General features: G+C 42.7%; 4 protein-coding genes across 4 annotated transcripts; 3 read left to right on the top strand and 1 right to left on the bottom strand.

Annotated features, from left to right (window-relative positions):
• Positions 1-1,196: 1,196 nt before the first annotated feature.
• On the bottom strand, positions 1,197-12,667 carry LOC6641280 (filaggrin). Its single transcript, XM_047011266.1, has 7 exons — positions 12,036-12,667; positions 10,247-10,520; positions 9,490-9,715; positions 4,454-9,390; positions 2,867-4,354; positions 2,160-2,264; positions 1,197-2,080 (listed from the first exon to the last, which is right to left on the bottom strand). Exons 2-7 carry the CDS (start codon positions 10,334-10,336, stop codon positions 1,442-1,444), a joined length of 7,485 nt encoding a protein of 2,494 aa, XP_046867222.1. The 5' UTR covers positions 10,337-10,520; positions 12,036-12,667; the 3' UTR covers positions 1,197-1,441.
• Positions 12,668-12,951: 284 nt separating this feature from the next.
• On the top strand, positions 12,952-15,471 carry LOC6641279 (transcription factor grauzone). Its single transcript, XM_023175178.2, has 5 exons — positions 12,952-13,225; positions 13,282-13,816; positions 13,874-14,339; positions 14,416-14,628; positions 14,725-15,471. Exons 1-5 carry the CDS (start codon positions 13,103-13,105, stop codon positions 15,269-15,271), a joined length of 1,884 nt encoding a protein of 627 aa, XP_023030946.1. The 5' UTR covers positions 12,952-13,102; the 3' UTR covers positions 15,272-15,471.
• A 1,400-nt stretch (positions 15,472-16,871) lies between these two features.
• On the top strand, positions 16,872-18,178 carry LOC6641278 (odorant receptor 9a). The gene is made up of 3 exons (XM_002064273.2): positions 16,872-17,178; positions 17,251-18,044; positions 18,114-18,178. The coding sequence occupies exons 1-3, from the start codon at positions 16,872-16,874 to the stop codon at positions 18,165-18,167; spliced, it is 1,155 nt and encodes a 384-aa protein (XP_002064309.1). The 3' UTR covers positions 18,168-18,178.
• Positions 18,179-20,773: 2,595 nt separating this feature from the next.
• On the top strand, positions 20,774-21,578 carry LOC111518474. Its single transcript, XM_023175186.2, has 2 exons — positions 20,774-20,909; positions 20,969-21,578. Exons 1-2 carry the CDS (start codon positions 20,894-20,896, stop codon positions 21,475-21,477), a joined length of 525 nt encoding a protein of 174 aa, XP_023030954.1. The 5' UTR covers positions 20,774-20,893; the 3' UTR covers positions 21,478-21,578.
• Positions 21,579-22,274: the final 696 nt, after the last annotated feature.

The raw sequence follows: 22,274 nt of genomic DNA, 5'->3' as shown, positions 1-22,274 counted from the left end.
GATCTTTTTGCTCTCTCTCTCTCTCTGTCTCCCGCGTTCTACACAGTTACATAGATTGTGATTTGGAATACCTTTAGTTCTGATGTGGTTTATATTAAATATAAATATATTTATATATCTATATATGTATAGGTTTGTGTGTGTACATACATACATTTATATTTGTATGCATATATGTTTTTGTTTTTGAATGTAGTAGTGGTAGTGTGTATATGCATATGTATTAATTGTATTGCATTATAGCATAAACATAAATTAGAATTATTAGTCGATTTCTAGATGCACACAAAAAAAAAAAAACACAACAGAGAGAGAGAGAAAAAAAAATCAAATTATAAGAAAAGTATCAAAAAATCAGAGCTTTATGGTTGTTGTTGTTGTTGCTGCTTTTTTTTTCGTTTTCATTAATGAAGAGAGAGACTCTAAGACGAACCAAAAAAATAATAATAATAAACCATAAGTATATAAGTAGTAATAATAGTAGTATGTATATAAATGTTTAAATTTAATAATTATGTAAATTTGTTTGACAAAAAATACACTCTGCTATGTTTGTATGTATGTATGCATGTAGTATGTATATGTAATATGTAAGTATGTATGTAAATTTTATGCATATATATATGTGTGTATGTGTGTGTGTGTGTCTGTGTGTGTCTCTGTGTCTGTGTGTTGTTGCTGGTCGGTTGCTGGTTGATTGATTGCTATTTGCTATCTTCCTGCAGGGTGGCGCCGTTTTTGGGGGGGCGTGGCAGCTGCTCAACAATATTTTTTCTAACCAAGAATGTAATTTGTTGGCCTCTGCTTTTCTTCTTCTACGTCATCATTATATATCGTTCTCTTTCTTGGCTTATTAATGTCGTTTGTGTGTGTTTTGTTGTTGGTTTTTCTTTCAGCTCTCTCTCTCTTTTTAATAATTTAATTTTCTTAATTTTCCTTTCTGCTCTCTTTTACTGTATGTAAGTTTTTTTTTTTACTTTTAACGCGTATTTTTCTATGCTTTTTGTTTAATGTTTTTTAATTTTTTTTGTTTCCTTTGCGCTTTCGCTAGTTTTTGTTTTCTTGCTTAGTTTTTGTTTTTTTTTTTTATTTTTGTTTTGTTTTTTTGGATAAGTAAATATTTCATTTCGTTCGATTTCTATCTGTGTATATATTTATGCGCATGTATATATGTATGTCTGTGTATTTTTTATGTGTGTGTGTGTGTGTGTGTGTGGCTGTGGTTGTGGTGTCTGTCTCTGCAGAGAACAAGGGGAGCTGCTCTAGCTTGGAGGATTAGAAGAGAAAGTAAAAGGAGTGCCAACCATCTCCCGCTTTCTGAGCTTTTCTTCTCTCTTTTTCTATTCTGCTTCTTTTTGCTTTTTGTTTTGTTTTGTTTTTTTTTTTATAGACGGTCAAGCGCAGGGGGGGCGCAACCCCGTCGTATATGAGAATGAACACTTCAATTCGCATGCCATTCGCCGCGATTGGCTCCACCGCCGCCGCCCCCGCCTCCGGTGTTGTTCGCATAATACGGCTTGCTCAGCTGGGAAGGATTCCCAGCCGCCGATGCGGATGATCCGCCACCGCCGCCGCCAGCTACGCCACCAGCCCCACCTGGACCACCATTGCCACCATTATTGGCGCCAGGTGGCCCAACGGGAGCATTGTTATTACCGGCACTGCCGGCACCACCCCCGCCACCTGTCACTTGGCGCATGCTTTGGGCGCGCTGCGCTGCCGCCGCTGCTGCCTGATCCCTGTGCTGCTGCTGCTGTTGTTGTTGTTGTTGTTGCTGCTGTTGTTGCTGCTGCTGTGGATGCTGCGGATAATTGTTAGGTCGTTGAATTGGCGTAGGATATCGTCCCTGACCGCCACCGCTTTGGCCCACGCTTCCAACACCGCCATTGCCACCGCCGCCAACAATCTGGGAGCCGCCGCCACCACCTCCATTGCCGCTTCCCACCGGGCCATTGCCGCGTCCACCCAGGGCATTCATATTGGGTGGTCCATTGCCACCCGATCCGCCTTGGCGTTGTTGTTGCTGCTGTTGAGATTGTTGCTGTTGCTGCTGCTGCAGTACCTGGTTCTGTAGATCCCACTAGATAAAAAATAACACAAGCGCATGAGAAACTTGGCTTCGTAATCTTTCGATTTTGCTTTATAGAAATAAAACTCACCCCGCCATAGTTCTTATGATGCGGCGGACTTGGCTGCGACTGCACCTGCTTAGCTAGGCCTAGGCTCATGTCAGCACTCAGTGGACTCTTCAGTTGTCTGCCCATCTGGAAGATCAGGAGGAATATAAGCGATTTAACACAAATGTGGTGTACGAGAATGAATCTCTTTATATGAATCCTTCACAGATATTCACGGATTAAACAATTATTTAACTAAAAAAGTTGTTGGAGTTTCAATTACTGAGCACAAAATCCTTGTTGGATCCCTTCATATTATTTATTGACCCCCCATATGAAACCGTTTTTATTTCTATATTTTATCTCTGTCTGCCTTTCTCTTATTACTCCCTCTAAAAAAAGATTTAAAAAGGGCTTAAAAGGAACACAAAAAACCAATTTATCCATCCCAATATAGAATATGTTTTGAAGAAAACTCAAAAAACAGAGGAATAAAATATATATAAACTATTAATTAATTACAATGTGTAGTTGAAACATTTTGTGATATCGACGAATTACAAAAATTACTAATTATTGCTTTCGAATTTTGATGATAACAACAATATTTCATTATTCTCATTCGTGTTATCGAATCTTTCACATCTTTCTCAGTCATCATCTCACGCATTGTTCTTGCTTTTAGTTTAGTTTTTCTTTTAGTTTACTGTGTTTAGTCGTGATCTCTCTCGTCTCTCTTATCGCCTTACCGAGTCCATGTGTCCCTGGGCCTGGCTATTCTTGAGATAGGCCGTCGCTCCGGGATTGGGTCCACCTCGGTATTGATTAATGTTGGCCGCCGTCAATAGCTGCGAGTTCATGAACTGCGCATTGAAATTGCCCATGGTATGCTGTGATTGAGGTGGACCTGGTGGTGGTCCATTGGAGCCTGGCGGCGGACCACCTTGATGGCCGCCGTACAGTCCATAGTTTTGGCCACCACCACTGCCTTGTGGTGGACCGCCATAGAACTGGGGTCCATTTGGTGGGCCTCCGGGTGCTGAATTCGAGTAGTAGCTATTGGATTGCAGTTGATGGGCGCCCAGTGGGCCACCTTGTCCGGGATGCTGACTTGGCGGTGGGCCGGTATAAAGATTCATATACTGCTGGGCAGCGGTTGCATATGGTCCAGGACCGGGGCCAGGACCGCCCGGTCCACCGAGTCCACCTGGCCCGCCACCACCGCCGCCTCCCACAGATTTGGAGCCGATTGCCCCGATGCTCTGTTGGCTGGGACCAGCCTTACCCGCACCAGAAGACATCATCGAGCTGCTGTTTGATGAGATAATGGCCACTGATCCATTCGGATTGCTCAGCTGCTGGGAATTGGGCGGTGGCGGTGGTTGGCCAAAAGGCCCCACTGATGGCCCGCCACCCAAACGGAACTGTGACGACAGATTCGGGTACATATCGGGCGTTGGCGCTGCTGGCGGAGGCGGCATATTGCCGCCATGTGGCGTCTGCATGGCATACGCATTGAATGGTCCACCAGCTGCGGCGGCTGCCGCTGCTGCTGCCGCGGCTGCATAATGGCCCGGAAAATTGTGAGCGGCTGATGCAGCTGCCGCAACGGCTGCAGAATAGGCGGCCGGCGTGCTCGAATGTTCAATCGAATGGAATGAATACAGATTGGCACCCTGCGACCTGGGCGGCGGAATCGGCTGGGAGTTGAAGACCACAGCGGACTGGTGGCCAGCGGGTGGACTGGGAATTGTTGAAATGCCGCCGACATTAAACTGGGGTGAAGCCTGATAGAAGGGCGGCTGCTGTTGCTGCTGCTGAGGAGGATGTGGTTGCTGCTGCTGCTGTTGGCTGGGTGGTGGAGACATGCCCAAGACATGATGCTTGACCTTTTGTTGTTGCGGATGCTGCGCTTGCTGCTGCTGTTGTTGCTGCTGCTGCTGTGGGCTAGGATAATCGTCCGGCTGGAATTGTTGATCCAAAGAGCCAGAATCGAATGGAGATCCATGACCGCCGCCATATCCGCCATGTGCCCCTCCACCACCATGTCCAGCATGACCATGACCTCCATGACCAGGACCTGGCGATGACAGCGGATGCTGTTGCGGTGGCGCCTGATGATGGATCGAAATGGCATAATGTGGTGGCATCTGTTGCTGGGAGGCAGCCACTGCAGCTGCCACAAATGAGGCGGCTGTCATATGATTGCTGGAATCCTCTGGAGCAGATTGTTGTTGCTGTTGTTGAACTTGTTGTTGGACTTGCTGCTGGACCTGTTGTTGTTGTTGTTGCTGCTGCTGTTGTTGTTGTTGTTGCTGCTGTTGCTCGCGTTGCACTTGATGTTGTTGTTGTTGTTGCTGATGTTGCTGGTGTTGTTGTTGCTGCTGCTGCTGTTGTTGTTGCTGCTGCTGTTGCTGCTGCTGCTGCACCTGACTGGGCGCATTATCGGCCAATGGCGTTGCAGATTCCCAAACCTTTTTCACGCTCGCTATCTTCATATTGAGATCGGCCGTGGAGTTACTTTGCTGTTGTTGCTGCTGCTGATGTTGCTGATGCTGTTGATGTTGCTGCTGCTGATGTTGGCTAGCTGCCGATGAACTTTTTTCCACATCCACCACCTTGAGCGGATTGGGCGCGCTTGTATCATCGCCAAAGGTGAAGCCCAGCTTCATATCCTGCTGATCCTCAACTGCATTGCTTGATGGTTTAGCACAAAAACTCATCTGAGACAAAGCGCTGGAAAGACTGTCCACATTTACGGAAGCAACTCCTCCTGGCCCACCTGGACCACCATTCCCAACGACGCTGGCGAGTGTATTGGGCTTGGCGACAACAGCAGCAGCTGCTGCCTGTTGCTGTTTGTATGTGGAGTTCTCGAAAATAATTGTGTTGACTGGAGCACCAGCGTCGAGAAGAGTGGGCACTACTCCCAAGCCGCCTACACCCAAGCTCACCTTATCGCCAATGGCCATGGGCATCTTCAGCTTGTCCGATGACGCTGTTGTAATGGATGACGACGACGAGGACGAGATTATGGACTCTGAAGATGGTGCACCAGTTGCTCCGGTTGTCACCCCTCCCAGTGGAGGATTTGTGTTTGTTGTTGTGGTTGCAGATGTTGCAGCCAATCCCGGCGGCAGACGATTCTCTTTGCCCGTCTGCTCATCCTTGGATAGGGCAGTGTGTTGTGTGGAAAGGAGGGCGGCCCCTGCAGAACAGGCGGCAGCGGCAGACTTGTCTTCGTCCTCCTTCTTTTTCTTTTCAATCGCATCCTTGTGGTCTAGCTCCTTATTGGCCTTACTCAGACCTGCACTCAATGCCAATTGATTCTGTTTGGTCTTATCCAAATCCGCATCGGATTCGGAATTGCGTTGCTGTTTGTTATACTCCTCATAGCCCAATCGTCCATATGATCGGCCGGGTGCACCACTGCCACCGGATGTCGATGATGTGGTGGTAGTCGATGATGATGATGACGATGGTCCACCTTGTTGACGTCGATAGCCAGGCGCTGAGCCCGGACCAATGCCACTGGTGAGGCCACCGCGTCCACGGCGTGATGGTTCACCCCGTGGCGAAAAGCCAGCTTTTGTCGCTGAGCCAGAGGAATTCGATGAAGATGAGACTGCGGCAGATGAGGCGGCAGTGGTTGATGCAGTTGCCTGATCCTTGGGACTGCGTCGATAGCATTCCTCCTCTACTTCTTCAGATTGCTCAGATTGTTCGCCACCGCTGCCATAATAGCGTCTTGACGTATTACGATTGCTACTCCAATCGCTGCTGCTGCGGCTCTGCTGTTGACCACGATGATAGCTGCTATTGCCGCCGCCTCCGCCCCCACCACCGCTGCTGGAGCCACCGCCAACACTTACATAGTTACGGCTATGTCCTCCTCGCCCAATGGGACCACCGCCTCTAGGGCTGGGGCGCTGTTTAGAAGCGGAGCTACCACCACCTGCTGTTGTATGCAATTTCTCATCATCTTGCTGCAGTAGGGCGCCGGATGATTTGGAAGAAACTGTTCCGGAAAGTGACGTACGACCAGATTGCTGCTGCTGCTGCTGGTCCATCAGCAATATATCAGATGATGTCTGCTTCTCTTCTCCTATGGAAATTTGCTGTTGTTGCTGCTGCTTATCCTCCAGTTTATCATTCTCCGCACTTCTACGCAGAATTTGTGTGGGCATTATGGTGTTTTCCTGCTGCTGCTTTAGATGTTGCTGCTTCTGCTGTTGGGGCGAGGACGGTGTCAGTTGCTGTTGCTTACTGTTTGAGGAGGAGGAAGCGGACGTTGCAGTCACCGCCGCCGCCAATCCCGGGGACGTTTCCTCACTCAAGCTTGGCTGCCTGGCCGGGCGTTGCAGAATCTTTATCTGAACAGCCGATTCATGACTATGGCTTGATGAGAAACTCTCTTCACTATGTCGATGATGCTTCTGTTGTTCGGCATCGGCTGTCTGCTCGGCCCACGATGAGCAAGAGGATGAATTGCCTCCAAGAATGACGCCATCATCACCAGATGATGAGACACTGATTTTACGATGAGAATTCTCTGAGATGCTGCGAGGCAAAGTCTGGGCTTGTCTGTAATCCTGATTGCGTGTGAATCGTGGCTCTGTCGATGCATTGCTACTACACTGATCCTGGTCAGCACTGGAGCTATCATGACGATTGCGACTGCCATAGCTACCCACACTGGCACCACGGGCATAGCCACCAGAAATGCTACGGCCGCCACTGGAATTCGAGTTGGTAGAACCACTCACTGGTCCACCACTGCCGCCACCGACGCCGCCCTTTTGCAAGTAGCGGGAGCTGCTGTCAAAAGCGCTGCTCGCCGATGCGCTTTTTTCCAGTCGTGGAAGCTGTTGTTGTTGTTGTTGTTGCTGCTGCTGCTGCTGACGTTGAAATCGTGGTGGTAAATTCGATTGGAAATGGGTTAAAAACACGGGCTTCTGGCCATAATCATTGCCACCGCCAGCTGATGATGAGTTTGAGGCGGCACTTCCAACAGCGCCGCCACCAGCTCCGCCTCCGCTTACTGCAGCGGATACCCCACTACCCAGACTCGAGATGCTGCCACGCGGACGGCGTTGTCCTCCATTGCCATTGCCGCCACTACCGCTGCCAGCCTCATCTTCGCTATGATTGCTTAGAGCACCGCCGACAGCAGTGGCCGTTGCCAGTGCATTCTCGCTGGCAGAGGACAACGATGCCGTTGAAGAGGAGCAATTAGGTATGCCCCCCTCTTGAGATGCCACCGCCGCGGCTGCCGCTGCTGCTGCTGCCGCCGCCGCTGCCTTTTTACTATTCATTTTCATTTCGAGCTCTTGTAGCTTCTTGGCTGCCGCCTGTTTACGCTCCATTTCGCGACGTTCCTCCTCCTCCTTGCGCTGCTTAACACGCTCATATACACTGGCATCTAGAGCTATGCCACCGGCGACATTGCCAGAGCTACCACGATGACCGTTCTGTTGGCGAACCACCTCTGGAGGATGCTGCTGCTGTTGTTCTTGAACAGACGATGACTCCGTGGTGTTTGCCTGCCAGTTAGACGATGATGAAGACGAGGAAATTGATGAGGAGAGAAGTTTGCGTTCATTGGATTGCATTTTGCCGCCTCCAGGTGGTGCTACTGCTGATGCTGACGATGATTGATGGTCATCTGGTGTGGACTCATCATCGGAGAATGTCAGTTTCTTCGTATAATCAATGTCATCCTGTTTGGTCCAGCTATCATCCTTGGCAATGGCATTTAAACGCTCCAAATCCTCTTCACGTATAATGGGACGCTGCATTTGGGCCACTTCTGGTTCTACCACATAGTCCTTATCCTTGCGACCGTTTTCTTGCCGCTGTTGTTGTTGTTGTTGCTGCTGTTGCTGTTGTTGTTGTTGTTGTTGTTGCTGTTGATGTTGATGATGATGGTGCTGATGTTGATGATGGTGATGATGGGAAGGCTGGGGAGGTGTAGCCGAGACGCCGCCACCCAGCATTGGTGGTGTTGTGGATCTTTTGGGTATGGCAGCGGCCGATCGAAATGAGCCGCCAGCAATTCCCATTGAGGGAGAGGCAGATCGGGTGCCCAACATAATGCCATTCTGATATGGCGCTTGAACACCACCACCACCACCACCACCATGTGACAATGGTTCGATTTGGCCACCACCACCTGAGCCGCCGCCTTGTCCTGCCGGAAGTGGACCACCGCCGCTGCGCATAAATGAGGGCATTAATGATAGTATAGGCAGAGGAACAGCTCCTCCGCTAGCTCCACCACCACTCCCGCCCCCTCCACCTGGACCGCCATTGCCCTGATGGTGGCCCTGGCCCTGTTGGTTCAAGGCCAATTCTGAGTTGGCTGCCGCAGCTGCTGCTGCCTCTTTCGCTGCCTTTTCCTGTTGCTGAAGCCAAGCAGCCGTATCGTTCTGTGGACGCAGACTTAGCTCGCCGAGATCTCCGCCAGCACCACCGCCTCCGCCGTCGTCGTTCCCATCTCTGTAATCCCGATGCGAGGATGACGAATGATGGCCATATCTGCCACCGCCGCCGCCGCCGCTTCCGCCATGATGATAGTCTCGATGATGGCCATGATGCGGATGATGTTGCTGCTGCTGCTGCTGTGAATGGTGATGATGGTGATTCTGCTGATGTGGATGATGCTGCTGCTGTTGCTGATGGTGATGATGCTGGATCTGGTAATTGCCCTTGCCGGAGCCTGCACCTGAATTGGATGCTCCTTGTGATCCGCCACCACCACTTCCACCGCCACTGCCGCCGCCACCACCACCACCAACTGTGCCATCGAGTGTGGGGAATTCGAATTGGAATTGCGGACTCTGATAATGTGGCACCACTTGAGCCTGAGTCTGGTTTTGACGGCCATAATGATGGCTTGTGCCACGCTCGTGACCTGTGGTTATAGCTGACCATGTCTTGGGCGAGTTTAAAGATGAAGTTGCTCCACCACCACCGCCGCCTCCTGCCGACGACGAGTTATTTATAAGCTTAAAGTTTTTGTTGCTAGAACTCGAGTTGTTGTTGCTGTTGCTACTTGACGAAGCGTTGTTGTTACTGTTATTATATTTGGAGTTATTTTGCTGGTGATGTGGATGATGCTGCTGCTGCTGTTGCTGATGCGTGGGCAAAGGTCCCGCTGCAGCTCCTGTTCCTGCTGCACCTCCTCCTCCTCCGCCTACACCGTGGGCAGTGCTATTATTGTGGCTAGTGTTTGATCCTACCGAGCCCGCTCCACCTGCTCCTGTGGCTCCTCCTACGATTTCCAAAACGAAAAATAAAACAACAACAAATATTATACATACACAGACTATGCACACACAACAAACGGAATCTCACAATTCCCAATACCCACCTTCAACTGCGGCTAGGAGATTGTTGTTATTGCTGCTGCTGCTTCTGCTGTTGCTACTGCTGCTGCTGGTATTGCTGCTGGTGCTGCTGGTCGTGTTATTGGTCTCGGCCTTTAGGGATGGCAAATTGGCTGGTGGTCGCCTAGCGGACGGCACTTTGCCCAAAATTTGCATTCCATGTTTACGCGGCACTTGATTCTTTTGTGCAGATGGTTCACTCGATTCGCCCTGCATGTACATTAGATGAAAATACAAACAAAATATTCATACATGAGATTCATCTTTAAATTTGATGAAACCGAAGAGCAGATTGTATTCTTTAGTCCCAAGTCGACATTATGTAAGCAGCAGAATGGCAAATCAAAAGTCTCGACATTAATAAAAAGTAGGGTTCATACTAAATTTGGAGTGGCTTTTAGATAGATAAATGCATCAGTACAAATCAAATACGACTAATATTTTATTAAATTTTGCCAGAAGACTTGGTATCTTATGCTTTAGTAAGATAGACTTAAGTCGAGGTGTAGATGATTTAAAGAAAAGGATGACAAAAATAAATAAAAATTAGTGGAAACTGTGTAAGCAGTGTAACAAAATTAGGTTCTTGCATCCTTGTTTTATTCTACTAGCAGCTTCTCCACTATAGGTTGATATGTTCTTTTTTCTCACTCTCTCTCACTCGCACTCCTTTAATATTATAAGGAATAAGGATGACACACACATCACTTGACAACTTTCGTATTCTTTTTGGATACTTACACGACTATTCTTGTACATGCGATTTATATCCAACGCTGTAAATCTGGGCTTGGCATTTCGCTCTCCCCTACTTCCCCCCAATGTACTCATGCTGCCAATAGATCCTCATTAGCGTTAGCTTCCTTGACGCCGCCGCCGCGTTCCTCTCTCTTTTGCTGACACTGATCACTGGCTGTTGTTGTTGTTGTTATTATTATTATTATTGCTGTTGCGGTTTGACAATCGTTTTTTGTTTATTTGTTTGAGGTTTTTCTCTTCAGTCTTCTATATAGAGCTGAAAATAAAAGCAAAGGTCCCTCCCACAAAGGAAGAGAGAGAAAAATAAAATTATGAAAAAAAAACGCATTTGTTTAAAAGTGCCTGCTTCTTTCTTTCTTTTTTTGTTTTGATATATTGCATGGTTTAAGCCATGAAGTCGAATCGCCCTCTCCTCTCCTCTCTTAATCGTCCCCTACACCACCCACACTCACAAGTATTTGTGCGTGTGAGCAGGCTAGCCTGAAGCCTGAGTGTTGGCAAGTCAGACAAGTGTTAGAGCGAGATGGCTAGACAAATCAAACGCGTTCAGTAGGCAAGAGCTGCGAAAGAAGTGTTCTTTTTTTTTTTTTTTTGCGGTGGCGTCTTGTAATAATTGGAGGCAGGAGAACAATGGCTGACAATTGCAGCAACAACACATAGCTACAATGACAATCAAAAGCAAGGGCTCTTGTTTTTGTAATGCTTGGCAACAATTCTATTGCTTTTTTTTATGAAATACCAACAAAATTACTACTACACGTCCCTATGCATAAACAATAGCACACCTAATAAATATTATTTAATTTTTAATATTGTATTTGAATATTACAACAAAAAAAAGGAAAAAACGCACTGTAAAATATACCGTTCAAACGCCACACACACGCACACACAGCCACAGGCAAATGGTTTGGGGGAAAATGCAGCACAAAAAAATTGTTTGTATGTACATACATACATACAAATATATACAAATTTAGCATTCGCTATAGATGAAATATACACACACGCACACACGTACACAACAAGGAAGTTGAATAAAATGCTTACGTTCGTAATGTAATATACTAATTTTTTTCCCCGTTTTTTGTTTAACAAAAAACGTCTCTCTCGATTTTTGCTTTTTAACAAAGTTTTGCCGCTGCTGCTTCTTCTGCCTCTTTTCGCATGTACATATGTATGTATTCATATGTGTATGAGTGTGTGCATGGCGTTGCCATATCGTCAGAAAACATAAAACATTTTTCAGAAAAAATTGAAATGTTGGCAATGTATGCCGAGTATTTCATAAATGAATAATTAAACTCACTAAATGTGGAACTAAATAATTGTAGGACAAAATAAAATCGAACCGATTTTCGTTTGTTTGGTTTGTTTAATTGCACACACACATTTACGCATGCACATTTAATACTTAAACATTGCAAAAAAAAAAAAAGAAACAACAAAAAAAAAACCTGCAGTTGCCGCTACCCGCCACCAACAAATTTATATTGCCTGGCTGGCCGAGAGCTAGAGCGAGATAACACGAACGTTTGCGCTGCATGGCATTCTCAAGTAATAAATTTCCAACGTAGCCCAAAATTTCCTATAAGTTAAATTTAATTGGAAATCTGCCGCCTGGCAAGCAACAGCAGCTGCTTTTGTTCATGTAATTTGTAACTTAAACATTTAGTATAAACAGATTATCAAATTCTATGAATGTTTGCTTTGTTTCCATGAAACAAAAGAACGCAAGAGAACGAGGCGGCATATGTGGAGTAGCGCTTACCCTTTTACACCCAAGTTCGTTGCTCCTTGGCTCCTTTTTTTCTTTTTTCTCTCGGCCAAATACACAAATCTAACCAAACAAATTGAAATGCTATATATTTTTGTTGTTTCTGTCAATTGCAGCTCCGCAAACGAAAGCGGATGACAAATTCCGGCGATTCTATTGGATTTTAGTTCAATTTTTTCTCGATTACTTCTGCTCTCTCTCTCTCTCCCTCAATTTTCTTGATTTTCTCTGTTCTTGTTCGACTCTTGGTTTGCCGTTGTGTTGTGCTGGCTGTGGGCTCTCTCTCTCTCCCTCTCACGCCGTGTCGTCTTCTTCTTCTGCTTCTTTTTTTTGCAAGTGTATGGTTAGGAAGGGAGAGGAAAGAAGAAAATGATGTACGGAAACTCGTTTGAATCACACTTTTTTCTTCTCAAATTGGAATTTTATTTCAATTGTTGCACACACACACACACACACGTACGCACGAATTGATATTAGGCGCCCGATTGCAGCAGGCTGGGTAATAATAAAAATATTTCAATAACTTGCTTTGCTTTGTTTTCACGTAATACGTAATTGTCCAGTTAGTTTAAAATCGTATGTATTATTTTTTTGCCATTTCGCGGCAAGCGTTGCCAGATCAAGCCTGTTAAGTTTGGCGATGGTAATGAGGGTTGCAACGCACTGGGAGTGTGCGTTATCGATGTCAAAGTGTCGTTAGATATGGAAAACTATTAGAAGTGGAGCCAGACGATAGTTGATGCAAATGACACTGTCAGTTGCACAAAAATCATTAAAGTTCATACAATAGGATTACATTTGAAAACTAAATGGGCGTTGAAATATTTTTCTAAAAGCTATAGCTTAGAAACGTTTTCAATATCTCACTATCGGTGCGAATAAAATCATCGATAGACCTGTCAATATTTTTAATACGGCGCTGCCAACTCTTTGCATGGGCCAACTGTGTTATTACAAGAAAACAAAAAAAAAAAAAACAAAATACAAAAAGAAAATAAGAGAAACAGCGAAATCTCTTTTATGGTTTTGTATTATTTTTGTGTACAGATTGAGCAGAAACGATGATATGTCGTTTGTGCTTGCGGAGCATAAATGCCAACACTGCCGTTTTCCTGTTTGAGACCAACGAAACTCTGGCGGAGACGAGGCTGGTCAAGATGATAGCTAAATTTCTTCAGCTGGAGGTAAGATCAATGTGAAGAAGAGGACGAAGCCCAATTTATTTTAAACTCGTTTTCAGATTATGCCGGATGACAGCATCTCGACCAGCGTCTGTACCGTATGCTGTGAGCACCTGGAGGATTTCAATAGCTTCTGGCAGTTGGTGGAGCAAAAGCAGGGAACTTTAAAAAAGGAATTTCTTACTGTAGATGTAGACTGTGGCGTCATGAAATGGTCTTCAGGTGATGGGGATATGGATGTGGTCGATGTGAATGCTGATGAATTGCCTGTAGTGAGTGTAAATATGGATGAGGATGAGAAGCCGCTACCGCTCGACATGCACAATCTAAGTCTGCTGGGCAGCGTCTTGGATGTTAATGTCGATGGGCAGAACGAGGAGCTAGAACAAGAGATGTCATCAGTGTTGATTAAAAAACAAAAGCCAGACTATAACTCTGATGATAACGATGAAAACGATGATGAGGATGACGGCGAGGATGCGGATGGGGCTGGCGATAATGAAGACGAAAAGCCCATGCTTGAGGCCAGTGGAAGTGAATTTGGAGAAGCAGACATGGTAGATGCAGAACAACTAGAAGATGATTCTTCGGATGGTAAAATTAAAATCTAATTTAAGTTATTCAACTTATAAAAATTGATTTTTAATCTAGATGAGCCTTTGGTTAAACTGGTAATGCAGTCCAGCAATCTCAAGCCGAAACGTAAATATACCAAGAACAAACAACGCCTTAGTCTTGCTATGGAACTGAAAGATTTACTCAAAGAAGATTGCTCCAATAAATCATTGTCACACCGTCGCCGCAAGGTGGCTCAACCAGCTCGCCGGGACAGTCCAACTGAAACACAGGAGAGCGAACTCCAAGCGGCATTGGAACGTAAACCAAAAGGCTGCTCTAGGGCCCAATTGACCAAACGATATGAGGAGGTCATTGCCAGCTATATGAGTGCCAATTGTGATCTATGTGATTTCAGTGGCAAATTCCTATCCGAACTGAAGACGCATTTCCAGGAGGTGCATCAGCGGGAGTTTTATATTAAATGCTGTAATAAAATATTCACACGGGCCTCCAAGCTAATGGATCACATACGAAAACATGTCAATCCCAAACTTTTCACGTGAGTTACCTTCATATTTTATTCTTTGTTAAAAGAAGCAACTATAGAACTACAAATATGCATAATTTCTATTTAGCTGTTCGATTTGCAACAAATCGCTAAACTCACAGGATTACCTGGCCACTCACATTGAGACCGTGCACAATAAAGTGGATCAAATTGGCAAAGTGTTGAAATTTCCCTGTCCCAAATGTGAGCGAACTTTTAGCAGTGAGCGGCGATTGACAAATCATTTGGCCAAGCATGATACGGATCAGTTGGAACATAGTTGCGATATATGCCAAAAGAGGTAAGGTATTAGTAGTGCCAATGTTTCTCGCTCATTTTCATGGCGCTTTAGTGGTTGTCTCTCTCTTAAACACACTCTCTCCTTTTCTATTTGCAGCTTTGCCAATGTCCATCGCCTGCGCCGTCACATACAGTCCATACACGAAGATCTTCATCCACACGTTTGTGATATTTGTGGCAAGAAATTTAAATTCAAACCATCATTTGAGCGTCATCTGCTCGAGCATCAGGGTGTCGTTGCACCAGCCATGGAGTGCACCATTTGTGGTGTTTGGCTGAAAAATGAGCATAGCTTGCGTTTACATCGATTCACCCATGACAATACCGACACGATTTGTCCACATTGCTCGAAAACCTGTACATCGCGTACAGCATTGCGTGCCCATATTAAATATGCCCATAAATTGACCACAAATCTACAGTGTACATATTGCGATAAAAGTTTCAAACAACAGCGAAATTTGGATGAACATATGGCCATTCATACGGGTCTCCAGCTATACAATTGTCCCCACTGCCCCAAGGAGTGCCGTTCGCGTTCCAATATGTATGTTCATATCAAGCAAAGGCATGCGGACGAATGGTTAAAAGCCAAAATGGCTCGTTCTCATAATCCCCAATTGAAACCGCATACCCAAAGCTGAAAGAACATAGCATAACTATAGAAATCCACATCAGATATGCTCCCCTCCTTCCTATTGTATATGAAATCTTACATAGCCATACATAAGTCGTACAGTACAGTAAAAATTGATTATTATTATGTTTTTTTTTTCATGAAATGTCTGTAACATATAAAAACTAAGTGCATATAAAACCGTCAGGTTGTAATATAATATAAAACTTGAGTTTTACTCATCAAAAAATTAAAAGATAAAGAAACATGAACAATTATTTTAATTTTGCATAAATGTTGGAAAATAAAACTAATCTGGGATACTTTTACTTTACTCTCTGGAAAATCCTAATATTTTTCTTTTGCTACTTAATAATCAAATCATGTTTTGGTTTTCGAATTGTTTAAGATAAAGAGACCTAGAGGATACAACTATTGCAATTTCTGTATGAATTTTACTTTCTTTATGGCATACTAATAAAAATGTCCTTTGACTGTTGCCTAAGTAAGAGAAAAGAGCTAGATTGCACTTCATATTGGCATTAGTAATACGATTTAAGAAGAATTGTAAGTTATTTGGGTCACTATTTTTGCATTTAGCTAATGAAATGTATTTTATTAGACTAGATTCTTTCAATTAAATTAACCAACATTATTTTTATAGGTACGTATGTTTATATATTTCAAAACTGATTGACAGCCATGGGACATTGACATTCCGGGCCACTCATTCATTTATTTGGTTTGAAGGCATTCCATAAATTACAGGGGCAGAGCCAACCTTTTGAAATCAGTTTTCCTCCTGTTTTCCTGCCTGTCAATGGCAGCTTTGCTAAATCTCATCTAATTGTTGGTTTACAAACACTAAAATGCTCTTCTTCTTGGCATAGAAGCCCACAGACTCATTAAAATTATAGCATGCCAGCAGGTTCAGGCTCATTCCCAAGAAATGCAAAGTCCGCCCACAATGCACGGCAAATCAAAAAACAAAAGAATGGCAGAGAAAAAAATACAACAAAGGAAACATTGGTTTGGTCGTGCAAATTATTGAATACCCTTACAGATTTAAGAATATTAATTTAACCCTTTTATATTAGCAAATACATAAATAACCCTAACCGTGCCTGCTGAGGCGTTTGTCCGAAAAAAACCTTTACCTAAATTAAAGGTATATATACTTATACTAATGGATCAGAATACTTTATATGTTATAGATGAGCTTCCTTTAAGGTGTTTAATGATTGGATTTATTTAAGTTCCTGATTGATTTGAAGGATTTTTAAGTGGTTGATTGTTTGCCAGGATTTTGACTTGAAAGTATATACATAAGTATAGAAAGGTTCGGTCTTTGAGTATAGTGAAAACATTTGTCTCAAAAGTCTTTTATATTAATCAAATGTATGTTTTGGGTTTTTGATTTGTTCGATCTGTTAAATATATTTGCTTTTCTAATGCGAAAACAAAATAAATATACCCAAATTTTGCCAGGGGTATGAAAATTGAAAAAAAACGGCGAAAGTAAATGCAAACCACGCCCCCATCATTAAGTATTCCATGCTGTACATATATATATATAGGAGTGCAGGAGTGCACTGGGCAGCCCAGATAAGCTAATAATCTTCTCAAGCATGGACGATACCTATTTTCTTCGTGTACAGATTTTCGTATTCAGCATAATGGGCATAGATTTATGGCATGCTCGACCGCATAAGGATCGACAATGGTGGACATTTGTCACCATGGGCCTATTGGCTGCCTTTTTGGTGCCCATGTTCTTTGCGGCGAGGAATAATGTGACCAATGTGAGCCTCATGTCCGATGCCATGGGCTCATTAGTGGCCTCCAGTTTGACGGTTATTAAATATATATTATTTCTCTACTATCGCAAAGAGTTTGTTGGTCTTATCTATCGCATACGCGACATATTGGATCAGGGTAAGATTAGAATCAGGATTCGATTATCTCTGGTTGGATTGGTAAACTCTGACTTCTCTTCTCTCCACATAGAGGTCTCCGTTTGGCCGGATGCATCTGTCATTATTGAGGAGGAGAATCGCAACGATCAACTGCTTAGTCTTACATATACACGCTGCTATATTTTGGCCGGAGTTTTTGCCTCCACCAAGCCAGTTGTCATAATGACTGTAGAATACTTACGCTGGGGAAGCATTGAACTGGAATTACCCCATAAGGGTGCCTATCCATGGGACATTAACAGCATGTGGTACTATGTGCCCACCTATTTCTGGAACGTGGCGGCCAGTTACAGTGCCGTCACAATGGCACTATGTGTGGACACATTGCTCTTCTCATTCACCTACAATGTGTGTGCCATATTCAAGATAGCCAAACATCGTGTCATCCATTTGACAGCAATGGAACAAAGTTCAAATGGCGAACTAACTGACCTCATTCAGATATTGCAATTGCATCAGAAGGCCTTACATATCTCACAACAATTATCTAGCTATTATCGTCCACTCATATTTATGCAATTCTTTGCATCCGCTTTGCAATTATGTTTCCTTGGCTATCAGGTGGCCGATTTGTTTCCCAAGCCACTATCCATTTATTTCATATCATTTGGTGGCTCAATATTAATTGCCCTCTTCATCTATTCCCATTGCGGTGAGAATATTAAAAAGACGAGCATTGAGTTTGCCGATGGCATCTATGAGAGCAATTGGATGGATTTTGCTCCGTCAACCAAAAAGGTATTATTGATTGCGGCCATGCGATCCCAAAGACCATGCAATATGGATGGATATTTCTTTGAAGCTAGCATGGCAACATTTTCAGCGGTAAGTTTCTGATTGAATTCAAGTGGAATCAATCAATATACATATACATATACATACCTATAATTGCAGATTGTCCGTACGGCAATGTCATATATCATGATGTTGCGTTCATTTAGTGCTTAATCTCGCCATCGAAATAAATCTTTACTTTGTCCTTGTCGTTGTTTTTGTTCTTGCTAACCAAGAGCACTTGCGGAGTTTGATTATGATGACGATGATGATGATGATGATGATGATGATGCCTGTCGCTTCGCATTTGCCGCCTCAATTTGCTGTCTCCGTACACATAAATTTATAAGCATGAAATGAGTAAGAGGAAAAATAAAAACCAAAATCGAGACGAAAGTTAAAAATAAGTTTCCAGGTATTTTCCCAACCCCCTCGATTCCACCACCAATCAGTCTTTGGCTAAAAGGCTATGAAGTTGTATGTCCATAAGAAGTACCCAGAGATTTCTTCATGCATCAGAGGTGACCGTCAAGCGACAAAAATGTCCATCGCTTAGCTCTATTTTGTTGAATTGTAACTCAATTCTACCCCAGAAAATGCTGATTTTCGAGAATTTATCCACGTAGAACTATTTAATATTGATTCTAGAGGGTTTATTTATCTAAATGTTTATATATTTAAATGTATTTTTCATTTTATTATCAAAAAATAATAAGATTTGCTAGAAGAAAATTTGTTAGATCCTTGAGACTCCTTCAAAACAATACCCACCGCTTGTTCTCAAAAATTATCCAAAAAGCCGAAATATTTGAAAACCACTTTTTGTTGTAGACGATATTGAAAATATTCATTTTTGGCAAAATGTCGAGCAAATTAGGCGAGTGAATTAAGGGAAATGTTCACCTCAAAACCAATGAATTTTCCTTTTCTAAATGCTTCTTTTTAGTTTGTGTATAGAAGGGTATCTGACAGTCGTCTTAAAATTGTTTTGAATGACCATATCGACGGTTATATGCAAGTATTCAAAAGCAATAATAACATTATATAGTTTGATGAGCTTATATCGCTTCATACTTTTTCCTGGGGGCAGTGAGAATAATGAAAGTGAAAGAGGCAGAGTGAGAGAGAGATAGAGAAGGGAAAAACCTTTGATGATTTTTCTCTTTGGAGTACTTCCTTGTTGCCCTTCGAATCGTTTTATGGATGACAAAGTAACAGCAATGGTGAACAAGGTGCATATATATATCTATAAGTGGGTAAATCAAGTGGTGCAAGTGGTGGAATGTCCTTGGGTACCCAAGGCGGAATCAGTGCCGGATTATGTCAGAGCGGGGCCAGTAACAATACTTTCTTTACCCAATCTAACATTCATTGTGAGCTTATTTAGAAATTCTATATGTGATAATATGTAATTTACTTTCAGTATTCATGGCAAAGTTCAAGATTTTTAAGACATAAGAAAGAAATTCGGTAATCGTCAAAATGTGGAGAATCGCAAAGTAACAAATTTTTGAAATCAGAACAAGTGATTACTTTGTTTCTTTTCATAACTTACGATTTCTTAAGTATACCTTAATAAGGGTCAAGGGTCAAACTCCTTATAGAGGGTTGCTAGGTGGCTAGTCCGGCACTGGACAGAAACCAATTTGTGGCTGCACTTTCGTTCCTTACGCTTATTGCACTTTGATTGCAAGTATTGCATAAACTCGTTGGCTTGATGTTGATTGCGTTTTTTCCCACTTGCATGTAATGAGACATTTTTGTTTGAATACAAATTACATTGCAGTCGTCAAAACGTTGATGAAATTATTACCCTGAAAAGCAAATCTAGTTTAACTAGAGTTGACTTAGACGGGCAATTGTTATGGTTAATTTTATATTTCCGCTAAAGGATTCAATTGATTGCATATTTCTGTTTCCGCTATGAGTAAATTTCTCTGGTCTCGTGCCCATGATTTATGACACAAGCGGAAAAGTCGCCAACACCCACCCCAAAAGGGCAAATCCAAAAGTTGTCTCTTACTTTCCCTTTTTCACTTTTGGAATTGGCATAAATAAAATTTGCAAAAATAAACAGGAAATGGAAAAAGGAAGCCCTAAAGTTTTACACTTGGGGAATCCGGAGCCAAAGGCAGAGAAAGACATAGAGAGTTAAAGGTTGGACCGTGAAACAGAGAGAGAGAGAGAGAGAGAGAGCGCAAGGGATATCCTTGCCGTTGAGTCAATTAGCGAGCTATAAATAACCCATCTATATACATAGCTAAGGCAGCATCTCCTTCAGTTTGCGAATGCAGCCAAAATGAGAAAATATTCCATTCCAATTGTCCTGTCGTGTGTGACAGCAATGCCAAAGCATGCTAAGCCGAGCGGAGCCGAGCCGAACCTATACGATCCGAACGGAACCGAAGCAATACAGCTGAACAATCGAAATGAGATGTATGGAGAGATAGAGGAGGGATAGCAAAGGATCCTTGATAGAAGGGTTTTTTGCTTTTTGCTTTAATTATGACAAATTGGATTGCAGTCACGAATGCGACTCTCCTCTACCCCTGTCTATCATTCGCGCTGCTTTCAAAATAATTGGAAAACCTTTTAAAAATCTTAACCTTCATCTTTCTTCAAACTTATTAAACAGTTTGATAAACTCATCAAGAATCACATCATTAACAAGTGGAATTTACTTCGAATTGTCCCATTGTACTTAGAACTTCTGTTTTAAAAAAAAAAAAAACTATCTTAGCAAGTCTGGACAATCCCAGCAAGTCTTGACAAGTTACAACAACTTCGATTCTCTGATCAAAATCATCATTCAGAGCACTCACTTTGAACTTTACACACGTTTAGCTTGATTTGCTTAGCGAAAAAATAAAATCAAAATATTTAGAATTATATTGAGCATTATGGAAGCATCCAAGGGTAAAGATTTTGAAGGATTTTGTTCTACTTTTATGTTTCTCTTTCTCTTCTATGTTTAGATAAATACAAATTGAAGTTCTCCGGCTGTTGCAAACTCACCGACGATCAGTTGTCCGAGGTCTATAACTTGGATCTGCTTAGCGATGAGGAATTGGCCTCAGTGAACTTGGAGCGGAAATCGTTAGTCGATGACTATCGTCATTTGCACGAATTGTCCATGGCACATGAACAGGAACAGGAACGAATCAAGCAGTTGGAGTTGGAACAGCAACTCCGTGATGAAGAACTCAAGCTTCAGCCTCCATCTGTATTGCATGGCATAACATTACCTGGAATGCCCCAACAAACGACTATTACCCCGGAGTCAACGCGTATTTTGGAACTTTTGGGTTTTAATCTAGCAGCAATACCAGTTGCTGAAAATATGCCCAAGAGACGTATACTCTACACTTTTGAGGAATTTGCAAACGCTGAATCGGATGAATTTGATTCTGACTTCGACTATTTCGAAGACCATATAGCTTACGATGCTGAACGTATGGCAAACGATATTCAAACCTATTTCTGATCCATCAGCATGGTAATTTTCTATACACATTATGAAATGTTTTACATTTTATATTCCATTAAATATATGTGTAGAAAAAGCAAATGGCACAGAAAACTGAATTAGAAAACCTGTTATAAAGTACCTCGATAATTTCACCATATTTCGGATCTGGCAAATTATTAGTTCCATAGTTTCATGCAAAATTTGCAACTTCTACTTGAGATATTAATTTTTGCCATATACAATACTTTCCTCAACAAAGTTCTTAAGAATTGGAATTGGCTATTTTATAAAGATCTCAAGCCCCTATATCTATCTATTTGATGAGAGCCTTGGCTCGAAATTGAATCTTGATCGAATTATATTTTTGGTATTTTCACAATTTGCTAATATTGAAAATTCTGTTTAGATTATTTATTAAGACTTTAAAAAAGGTGAACTTTGGTTCAAGTTACTGCCATGATTCTTAATGAATAATGAAATGAAATGAGTTAAAGCTAAGTAACCATCATTTCGATTTACTATTAACTCCAATCACTTGGATAGACTGTAATGTACAAAACGATATCACATATTAAGCATACGCCATGTTGTTACAAATGACTTAAAAATTACAAAGAAAAGGCTCAACTTTAAAAATAAAACGAAACAAATCAAAACGACATTTTGAGGATTTTCACAAGAAAAAAAAAAGTTTGCAAAATGAAGTCCAGCTTTTAAGCTATGCCGATACGATTTGTAACTTGACTTTGAGTTCTACTAAGGCCATTTATTTGGCCCTCGGCTTGTTGTCATTAACTTCCACTCCACTTTGT

This window comes from Drosophila willistoni, assembly GCF_018902025.1.
Source record: "Drosophila willistoni isolate 14030-0811.24 chromosome XL unlocalized genomic scaffold, UCI_dwil_1.1 Seg141, whole genome shotgun sequence".
In the NCBI taxonomy this organism is placed as follows: Eukaryota; Metazoa; Arthropoda; class Insecta; order Diptera; family Drosophilidae; genus Drosophila; species Drosophila willistoni.
The sequence above is the reverse complement of the archived record's forward strand: the minus strand, read 5'-3'. Positions and strand labels throughout refer to the sequence as shown.

Bases quoted from the DNA above. Each gene is read 5' to 3' on its own strand.
- LOC6641278 (XM_002064273.2), top strand. From the start codon at position 16,872: ATGGACGATACCTATTTTCTTCGTGTACAGATTTTCGTATTCAGCATA. The intron at 17,179-17,250 runs GTAAGATTAGAA...CTCTCCACATAG, and splicing joins ACGCGACATATTGGATCAGG to AGGTCTCCGTTTGGCCGGAT. The intron at 18,045-18,113 runs GTAAGTTTCTGA...CTATAATTGCAG, and splicing joins GCATGGCAACATTTTCAGCG to ATTGTCCGTACGGCAATGTC.
- LOC6641280 (XM_047011266.1), bottom strand. From the start codon at position 10,336: ATGAGTACATTGGGGGGAAGTAGGGGAGAGCGAAATGCCAAGCCCAGA. The intron at 9,391-9,489 runs GTGGGTATTGGG...TGGAAATCGTAG, and splicing joins TCTCCTAGCCGCAGTTGAAG to GAGGAGCCACAGGAGCAGGT. The intron at 2,081-2,159 runs GTGAGTTTTATT...TTTTTTATCTAG, and splicing joins ATCATAAGAACTATGGCGGG to TGGGATCTACAGAACCAGGT.
- LOC6641279 (XM_023175178.2), top strand. From the start codon at position 13,103: ATGATATGTCGTTTGTGCTTGCGGAGCATAAATGCCAACACTGCCGTT. The intron at 13,817-13,873 runs GTAAAATTAAAA...TTTTTAATCTAG, and splicing joins AGAAGATGATTCTTCGGATG to ATGAGCCTTTGGTTAAACTG. The intron at 14,340-14,415 runs GTGAGTTACCTT...ATTTCTATTTAG, and splicing joins GTCAATCCCAAACTTTTCAC to CTGTTCGATTTGCAACAAAT.